At 39.3% G+C, this 10,647-nt stretch overlaps 1 protein-coding gene across 1 annotated transcript in view; it reads left to right on the forward strand.

The window, feature by feature from the left end:
* NEB (nebulin) overlaps positions 1–5,666 on the forward strand; it is a 195,013-nt gene extending 189,347 nt beyond the window's left edge. Inside the window, exons 160-164 of the mRNA XM_081095547.1 lie at positions 63–246; positions 550–642; positions 1,517–1,669; positions 2,220–2,326; positions 4,560–5,666. Coding sequence (XP_080951673.1) covers positions 63–246; positions 550–642; positions 1,517–1,669; positions 2,220–2,326; positions 4,560–4,733 — 711 coding nt within the window. The 3' untranslated portion in view covers positions 4,734–5,666. The remainder of the gene's footprint in view (positions 1–62; positions 247–549; positions 643–1,516; positions 1,670–2,219; positions 2,327–4,559) is intronic.
* The last annotated feature ends 4,981 nt before the right edge of the window (positions 5,667–10,647 follow it).

A 10,647-nucleotide genomic window follows, 5' to 3' on the forward strand; every position in this document is an offset into this window, starting at 1 on the left:
ACACGGGGCAAAGGAAATGATCCACCCTCATGTTTTCACAAAACGAATTCATGACATTTCAGGTGAAATATCATGAAGACTTTGAGAAGCACAAGGGTTGCTTCACACCGGTGGTGACAGACCCTATCACAGAACGAGTGAAGAAGAACACACAGGACTTCAGTGACATTAACTACAGAGGGATTCAGAGAAAAGTGGTGCAAATGGAACAAAAACGGAATGACCAGGATCAGGAGACTATTACAGGTGACTGAGCCACAGTGGGAAATCGACTTGAAGCTAAGGGGGTAGAGGAACAGAAGTGAGCATCCATAGGGGGCAAAGGATAAAGGACCTCAATTTGTGTTTCATTGGGTGTGAAAGAAAACCTCTATTATTTCATGACTTGCAAGCCTGACCTCTCTTCTTTATGCTTTGATCTCCTCTGAGGAGGAGACACGACGAGAGCCTAAGCTAAATCAGTCCTCCTATGATTAAGTTCGTAGCTAGCTCTCTAAGTCTTTGAGAGAGTCCAAGAACATCTGCTCTGACCCTTCATCTCGCTTTCAGGTTTACGTGTCTGGCGTACTAATCCTGGCTCAGTTTTTGACTATGACCCAGCAGAAGACAACATTCAATCCCGAAGCTTACACATGATTAACGGTACGTTATGCCACAAAAGGATCACAGCAAAAATGTCACCATTTAGTGGGCTAGAGTCAATGACTTTCTGAAGTTCCTTTCCTCAAGGGTTTTCAGTTACCCGACTTGCCCGTTCAGCATAAAAACACCTTGACAAGTGGGCCAAACTCATATCTAGTCAAGTTTCACTGCCTCAGTGTAAGTCTCCCTCAGGGTAAGTCTTTCTGAGAGAAATAATGAAAACAATACATAGGCAAAGGGAAGAGAGAATGGATTTGATCTTTAGCAACTTTCTGAACTGTCTTATGTCAAAGATTAGTCATTCCATTAAAGAGGTCACACGCATGCCTTTATGCCTTCTGTTCATGTTAAAAAGTCAAATAACAGGTAGTGCCCGTCCTCAAAGGATCTACACTCTAGTTTCCTGATGAAGAGAGACGAGTAAACCAGTGGTTACTCCCTGACAGTAGTTTGAAAGGTCTGCACACAGGTCATGGGAGCACAGAGAAAAGGCATCTACACTGACTTGGAAGTTAGGGAGGACTTTCTGGAGAAGGCGAAGTTGGAGTGTGAGTGTGAATATGACCATGTGTTCATCTTGGTGAGGCAGGAAGATGGGCTGCATGGCGGGAAGGAGCAGTCTCAGGGCCACTCTGGGATGGCCAGCCTGGCTGTGCCACTTCCCTATCACCTGCCTTTTGGTCATTAAACTGTTCTCTGGAAAATGAGGATGACACAATATGTCATCAGTGCTTTGGTGGTTTCATCCATGGAAAGCTACTTCAGACCGTGCTTGGTAACAAACAAACAAAAAGCAACGGAGATTCAAATACTGCCGGGGATTCCTGCCAACAAGGTTTCACCTCTGATCCTCCTCAAAATCTCACCTCCCCAGCCCAAGCTCAGCGCCGGAGCCGGGAACAGTCGCGATCAGCCAGTGCTCTGAGCGTCAGTGGCGGCGAGGAGAAGTCTGAGCACTCAGAAGGGGCAGACCACCACCTGTCCACCTACAGCAATGGCGGCATCTTCTTCTCTGCAACCTCAACAGGTACAAGGGGAGGGGGTGGGGGTGGAGGGGGCGCTGACTCAGCAGGTGGGCCAGCTCACTGGCAGTTACTATAACAGAAGCTTTGAGTAATAAATAAATAAATAAATAAATGAGTAAATAAATCTGGATTCTTTCTTCTTCTTCTTCTTCTTCTTCTTCTTCTTCTTCTTCTTCTTCTAAAAAAATATTTTAATTGACAAAGGAACAGAGAGGGAGAGATAGAAACATCAGTGATGAGAGAGAATCATTGATTGGCTGCGAGCCTGCAACCTGGGCATGAGACCTTGACCAGAATAAACCCGGGACCTTTCAGTCTGCAGTCTGATGCTCTATCCACCGAGCCAAACAGGCTAGGGCTGGATTCTTTCTTCTAATGAGAAAAGACTAGAATTGTGGAGGGGGCACATGAGTTAGATGTTTCATTTCTCCTTTCTTGGAAATTATTATTTTTAAATTATGGGGAAAGCCAGCACTGTTCAGCAGCTAAACATAGATTTAATGATATCTGGCTATATCTTCTTCTTATAAACTATTTCTTCCTTCCTTTCAGCTTACAAACATGCAAAAACCACAGAGCTCCCACAACAACGATCATCTTCAGTTGCCACCCAACAGACAACGGTATCCTCTATCCCATCTCACCCATCTACTGCTGGTGTAAGTAAATAATAAAGAACTTACTCAAATCATTCTTACTTTTTTGATATGTACAAAAATAATGATAGGCATTCTGATATCTTTTTGCACTACACTTCCTACTTTATATGATGCTTTTTTTTTTTTTTTACAACACATCTTAGGTTAATAGCAATATCAGAAAACCTTCATTACAAAACTAAAACTAATTATAAAGTAGTATTCAATGATTTAAAACAAAACAAAACAAAAAAACAAAGCAAATGATTAGTTTGGGCTCTTTGGTCCCACCCACTACCTTAAACTAAGATATTTGCTATTTGGTATCATTATTCAATATATATCTGTATGCACATCACACATATGAACATGTCATATCTTAGACCTCTCCTGTTAATATATATATTGAAAAGTTAAGTCAAATCATGTTCACAATTCACCAGACTACTTCAAAACTCTCAATTTAAGACCCTGGATCTTATTCATAATAGCACAAACACATAATTATTTAGGATTAAAATGAATATTTGTATGAAGAAAACTATCTACTAAAAGATGTAAATGAAGATCTAAAAAGTATTGAGACCCATTATATTTCAGAAGGGAATCTTGTAAGGATGTCATATCTCCTAAAATAAATCCATAAATTCAAGGCAATCAAAATCCCAAAAGCATTTTTAAAATGTTGTATGTTAAGCCTAAAATTTATTTGAAAGAGTAAAGATGCAAGAATAACCAAGTGAATTTTGAAAATGACAATAGGAAAGGACTTAACCATGTTAAAGGAAAACAAAGCTATCATAATTAAATATGGATTTAGCATGGGGATAGATTTTTGAAAAAGATAAAGTCCAGGGAGGGTGGAGGGTGGAAGGTGGAGGTGGAAGACAGTATAGGGGGAATAAATGGTGACGGGGAAAAATTTTTTAAAAAGATAAAGCCCAAAAATGGACCCTAAAATAAAGTAATTATAAGTCAGCATACTACTGGTATGCTCCCAAATTCCCAAAGTGAGAGATACCTGCAATATTGTTATGGTTTTTCAAATTCTTCTCCAAACACAAGTTTGACCTCCTCCAAAGGGGGAAAAAAAGTCCACATATGAACAAGTCCACATATTTCACATGGACAAATATCCATAGTACATTATTAACATACTATGAAGTTCATCATTTGAAATGTACAATTCCATTGAATTTTAGTTCATTTACAGAGTTGTTCAACATGACCACAATGCAATTTTAGAACATTTTCATCACCCTAAAAAATACCCTGTATCCATCAGCAGTCACTCCCCATCCTGGGTCTTTCCCTCCATCTTCTATCCAATGTGAGGCATCCACTAATGTACTTTCTGTCATATATACTTGCCTCTATGTACATATTGACATTTCATATAAATGAAATCACACAATAGTGGTCTTTGTGACTGGCTTCTTTTACTTAGTTTTGAAGTTCATCCATGTTGTATCAGTACTTCATTCCTTTTTATTGCCAAATAATATTCCATTTGTATGGAAATACCACTTTTTAAAAAATGCATTCATCTTGGTGGGCATGCATGAGTTGTTTTCATTTTTTTTGGTTGTTATGAATAATGCTGCTGTGAATGAATAAGTGTATACAAGTTATTGGATGGACATACGTTTTTATTGCTCTTGGGTCTACCCCTAGGAGCAGAATTGCTGGATTATATGGGAACTCTGTTTAACATGGGAAGAACACCCATAACTGTTTTCCAAAATGGCTGCACATTTTACATTCCCATCAGCAGTTTAGGAAGGTTCCAATTTCTCCACATCTTCCCCAACACCTGTTACTTTCTTTTTGCTCATCACCATTTTGGTGTGTGAGAGGTTGTATTTCATTCTTATTTTGATTTGCAATTCCCTGGTGACTCGTGATGTTGTGCATCTTTTCATGAGCTTATTGGTTCTATGTATACTTCTTTAGGAGAATTCAGATCCTTTGCCCTCACCTTTTGTGTGTGTGGGGGGGGGGGGGGGAGGGGGGTATTGAACTATAGTTCTTTAGATATTTTGAATAGTAATCCCTTATCAGATATATGGTTTGCAAATATTTTCTCCTATTTTGTGAGTTGTCTTTTTTACTTCATTGTTGGTGGTTGTACATTCTCTTTTGGGCAACTTAAGTTTATGGAGTAAGTCATAGGAGACCTTAAAAATTGAGAGTTTGGGTTAACTGTTGCAAATCTAACATATCTCACCTCTTTTCTTTCCATCCTCACAAATAGAAAATCTTCCGTGCCATGTACGACTACATGGCTGCTGATGCTGATGAGGTGTCCTTCAAGGATGGAGATGCTATAGTAAATGTTCAAGCTATAGATGAAGGTTGGATGTATGGCACTGTGCAGAGGACCGGCAGGACCGGCATGCTCCCAGCCAACTATGTTGAAGCTATTTAGGCATTTCAAAGCATCATGCCTGCCTACAGGACCTACAAATCCTGCAGTCAGGATTTCAGTTTAGACTCTCCACTATTGCCAAATTCTCAAGCCACCCAATGATTTTTCTGTGTCCATATGATTTATGGTTGTACCATCTTTCAATTTGTTCATATATGAACCTAAACAATTCTCCAGTAAAAAAGTTAGCATGACTAATCTGTCCAGTTATTAAACTGGCTTACTTCCTCATTATCTTCTGGACTTGCACATAAGACAAAGGACAACACGAAATCCATAGGTTCATCATTTTTTAAATTGCCACTACCAAACTTTCTTTTGGGTTTTAAAATCAAGTTTAATTTCAGAATAGACATTTTAAAAGTTTCTGCAATGTTTTAGTATTGCTGTATCAACCCATTTCTCCATTATGAAAATGTTTAACATTATTTTCTAAAACGTGAATATATAAACGTTAAAGGGAAAATAGCAGAGATGTCCACCTTTTCTGTGCTTACTGAATGCTGATGCTTTTATTTCTAATCCAGTTCTGAAGTTATAAGCTGTTAGTCAATATAAACTGGTATAAGCTAGCAACTAATAAAATATATAATTCTGCAATAAATGCCACTGATGGAATGAGATTTATTTATTATTTTTCAATCCTCACCCAATGATATTTTCTCTATTTATTTTTAGAGCGAGTGGAAGGGAGAGGGAGAAACGGAGAGAAACACTGATGTGAGAGAGACACATCAATTGGTTGCCTCCCACAAGCCCCCGACAAGGGCCGGGAGCCTGCAACTGAGATACGTGCACTTGACTGGAATCGAACCCAGGGCCCTTCAGTCCACAGGCCAACGCTCTATTCACTGAGCAAAACCGGCTAGGGCAGCATTATTTATCTTTAATAGTTTTATGATGATCTACAAATAAACATTTCAATAAAAGAAACATTTCACTAAAAAAATTAAACTTAAAAAAGAGTACTGTTAAAAATGCACAAGCATAGATTTTTATCAAAACTCTATACATACTTGTGTTCCACAAGCTTCCTTTATGGCTCAGCTTATAAAGTTTTAGAAACAGTGTTGGATCCAATCCTAACCTTGGGGATCTTTCTCTTCTGAATCCCGTGGGCTGGCTTTAGCCGACAAAGGCATTAAGTGGGCAAAAGGTGGAGTGCCAGCCAATGATGGCTTAATGCTCAAGTTAGCAGAGTATCCTTTCTTAAAAAGAAAAGACCTGTCCATATTACTTTAGAGCTGTAGTAATATTGCTGCCCTCATGAGGCAGGAGACAGTAGGTCCTCGGGTTGCATTGGAGAGCGGTTCCTACGGTGCCACATAACGCGATTTTCGCCGTAAGTGGGAACCCACCTACGTAAGCACCTATGTCACTCACATGGAGCACATACACAGCAGTAATGAAGTGAAACAGTAAAAAAAATTTAAAAGATAATAATTCCTGACCTTTACTTGTGGTAAATAATAAAAAACATAAAGCACATATGTACTTATGTCGAAATGACGGAACTTTTTTAAAAAAAATAAATGAATGGGAGATGGCAATGTAACCATGAAACGACGTACATCGAGTCCAATGTAACCCGAGGACTGCCTGTAGTAAGACGCCAGGAAAATTCCTTGGCAAATGGGATGGGGACACTGAGACAGCTGATTCACACTGGCCACACCCAGTACCCTGACCCCCTGCTTCCTTCTCCCTTGCATGACCACTTTCTTGACATTAAGCCCTCAGGCCTATGAGGTTCTGATCAGTATCAAATAATCTTAGGAACAAAGCCTCCAGTCTGTTGATCAGAGACAGAGTTTTGGTCAAATTAGGGGCAACATCTAGGCATCAATTGTTTCAGTTTCAGGCCCAGAAAAGCAGCAAAACCAGATGAAGCAACACCATGACTGACAGCAGGACCAGATGCAATGACTAATGACCCCCTACCTTAGCAATGACCAATCAGTAGAGACCATGATCCTAACCTTATACTTTCACTTTCTCTCGTGCACCCCCCGCCCCCCGCCCCCCCCATACAGGGAGAGAAAGAAACATCAATGTGAGACATCAATTGGTTGCCTTCCCGTATGTGCCCAACTAGGGATTGAACCTACCATCTAGGTACTGTGTCCTGACTGGGAATCAAACCCCAACCTTTTGATATAAGGGACGATACTCCAACCAAGCCTCTGGCCAGGGCTATACCTCTCTCTCTCTCTCTCCCTCTCTCAAGCTCGCCTGTGCTTTCTTTCTTCAGGCATATATCTTTGCTTTCTTTTTCCTAAGCTCTAAGGGTCACACAAGACTTGCAACCAGAGGAGTAGTGGGCAACAGCAGCTCATCCCAGGCTAATCCTCTGAACCTGTTTCCAAGAACCCTTCTTTTGTCGTTGTAACTTACTTCCTGAGTCTACACAGTCCAGCTGGCTCACTTCTTCTGCCTCCGACTTTCTAAAAGGCCAAAGCAGTTCTCTGACCGGCCTGCTCAAATCTCCTTAGAGTGCACTCTCACTTTGCATGCTAAGTAAACTTCTTCTAGCACTAGAATTCTCGGCTCTGAATTCTTTCTTTGAAGAACTCAAGAACCGAGAGGCGACATTGCTGGGGTGGGAGGGCGCTGTGGCACAGACTCTGCTAGGACTCTGGGCAGTCCACCGTGTCTGTCACAGCAGCCTCCTGCAGCATCTGGGGTTTGTCCAGGGCCATGGCTCAGCATGCAGAGCCTCCACCCACTACATTTAGATGGTGGGCCAGCCTGTGGGCATCATAGTGGTGTAGTGTCCACAGACTTCTTAATGTGTCTGAGACTCAGGGAGTACACTGGCAGAGTGCCCACACTTGCGAATGATCTGCGACTACACCTGTTTGCTAGGCACTGTGTGAGATGCTGCGGCTTGAGTGATGAACAAGAGACAATTGGTGTCCTTATTATTATTAAACTTACAGATCCTAGAAAAAGGCAGACCATTCCTAAGCAGCCTAATGGTGGAGAGAGCCACTCTCCCCCTCCCAAGTCTTCAACCTTCACTTAAACTGGGTTAAAAGAGGTTAAGCTGGGCAACAATCCCATTGTACACTAGTTTTTTCCCCTAAATTTGGGGAACATTCAAAGCATATGCTCAGTTACAATAAATGTTTTAGTTTTTAAATTTCCTATTCACTTCGAAAAGCTGCCCAGGAACTTTATAGTTGCTATTCAAAAAAAACAACAGATATAACCTTTATCTAATTTTAGTTTTTTAAAAGCTTCAATTAAAAAATGTCAACATATACAAAGGTTGAGAATTCTACTCTACCCATCTCCTAGCCTCAAGTTATCAACTCAGGGTTAACCTTGTTCTCTTTCCCCCACCAATGCTTTCCTCCCACTACCTTGTGGGATTCCTAGTAATCACATTTCCTAAAAATTAAATTGTAATTGACACACCAAAACACTATCTAAGTTCAACATTCCTCTTCATTCCACTTTGTAGCCATCTGTTAGGGCCCCCATTTTTGTCAGTGTATTAACACTGGAGAAGTCCTTTGTGTGACTAGAAATTCATGTCATATTCAAAAGGTTATAACGGAAATAAATGTCTAGAGATTACACTCAAGCCAGAACTCAACTCAGCTCTCTCAATGACCAGGGCTCCCTGGTACTACTCAATGCCACTCCCTTGTGAAATGTGTTATGGATTTTTGCTTTCTCCGCACCGCCCTCCCCCCCCACCTTAAAATGTGACGTTATCAATAGGTAATTGCAGAAATTAGTTAGGGTGAGGTCCTAAGGTTAGGCCCCGATTCAATGGAGCTGGTGCCTTTCTAAGAGGGAAATTTGGACAAGTAGACAAACACATAGGGAGAACATGTGATGAGAGCAGAGCTTGGGGCAATACTTCTACACGCCAGGAAAGCCAAGAAGTGCCAACAAACCACCAGAAGCTAGGAGACAGAGGCATGGAACAGTTTTCCACACAGCTTTAAAGGACACTTTATCTCAGAGTCTAGAACTGGGACAGCAAATTTGCCGTTTAAGCCACTGTCTGTGGCTGTTATAGCAACCATAATAAACTGATGTTACCCTTCAACATCACCAAGTCTATTTCTTTCTTTTTTTTAATTTAAAAATATGGATTAAAAGGTGTGTGGAACCCATAAAACAGAAAACCTATAGTTAAAAACAGGCCATAAAAGGAGGCAAAAATGAATGGTTCATGTGTTTGTAGAGGAATACAATGTTTACTTTAAGTTGGTATTTGCATTATGCTGTTCTTCAATTCATGTCTCATTAAAATAATAAATGAATAAAAACCCAAAACCAAACAAACAAATACCATTATGGTTTAGTTTTTATACTTTTATTTCAGATTAAAGTGCATTTCTTTAAAATGTTTCAATGTCCAGTTTCAATTGGCAAGTGGTAACAACTCAGTAGGTCATGAAAATTTTTACTGTGAAATCATAAGGTTTTTCCCTCCCTCAATCCAGTCTTGAACCTGAAAATATACTATCAGTATAGGTCCAGCTGCTGCAAACATTGTATAAAGCATTACACAGATAAAACTGACTACACCTTTATTTCCGATCTACTAATGCAGTTAACTGAGGAATGAACAGGTACTTCTATGAGGTTTCAACTTAAGTCATTTAACTTACCAAATATAAATACTTTCTGGATGCAAAACTAAGCTCTCTTAGAAAGTTTACCAAGTCATCAGAACAAAAATATTACAGGGCTAATAAATGTCTGATTTGACTTTTCTTGTCTTTCTCTAAGTGCATATTAGTCAAGTCTATCCACAGGAGGTAGTTTGAAAGCAATGGAATTACTCAACACAGAAAACAAACTGTGACTTAACCCATTAGTGCCAGATGCCTTCCTCTGACACATCATGGTTCCTTAATATCCATGGCAAACACATTTACTATATTTTAAGATTAAGGAAAAAATGTTTCCTAAAAGTACTAGTATCTTCTAGAATATATGTACTTGCACAATAAGAAAACATAAATGGAATAGGGGAACCCATTTTATAAAATACAACCTAAATAACAGCAACAGGATTAAGAAATTAAGGAAGCTAGATCCTCTTCCCACCAGCTAGAAGCGGATAACCAAACGGACTACATGGCATGTGTGAACAAAAAAACTATCCTTTGTAACAGGAATCGGTAAACTCTACGTAAGGGCCAGACAGTAAATGCTAGGTAATTCAGGGCAATCTGTCAGACCATTCAATTCTGCTGCTGTAGCAGAAAGGCCACCAAAGATAGTATGTAAAAACATAGCTGTGTCCCAATAAAATCTTATAGACACGGAATATTAACTTCATAAATTTTCTTGTCAAAATATTTTTTTAACCATTTAGAAAATGTAAAAACCATTCACTCATAGGATTTATACAAAAACAGGTGTCCAGCTGTAGTTTATCATCCCCTGATCTATAAAAACATACTAGTCAAGACTGCCATCTTTGTTCTTATATTCAAAACTGATTCTGTGTTCTCAATTCCATTTTTCTATTACAAAGTTCCCATTCTATAAAAATAAATTCTTTATAAGTATTGTTATTCAATTAAGTATGAAAATAACTGCTACACTATACTCATTTTCAGTTCCATGACAATATTATGAAGGTCAGCTTTCTAGTTACATGCATTTTATCTATTTAAGATATAATGCTGCCTCTTGTTGGAAATTTTATCACTTATCAGTGCATCAATCGCTATCAGCATATAAACCTGTCGTCTAATAAGCACAATTTTACCCACAATTACAAATCAGTACACTGTGGCCTAAAGGTAATGCTTCCTCAGCTATGAGAACAAAAGCTAGGTAGGTTATTTTTCTTCTCTGTGACATTCATTTAAATACTGCCTTCAAACTTATACTCTCAGGTAAAAAAAAATACATTATCTTCCATTCTAATAGTATATTG

Source organism: Myotis nattereri (genome assembly GCF_964212035.1).
Source record: "Myotis nattereri genome assembly, chromosome: 7".
Lineage (NCBI taxonomy): Eukaryota > Metazoa > Chordata > Mammalia > Chiroptera > Vespertilionidae > Myotis > Myotis nattereri.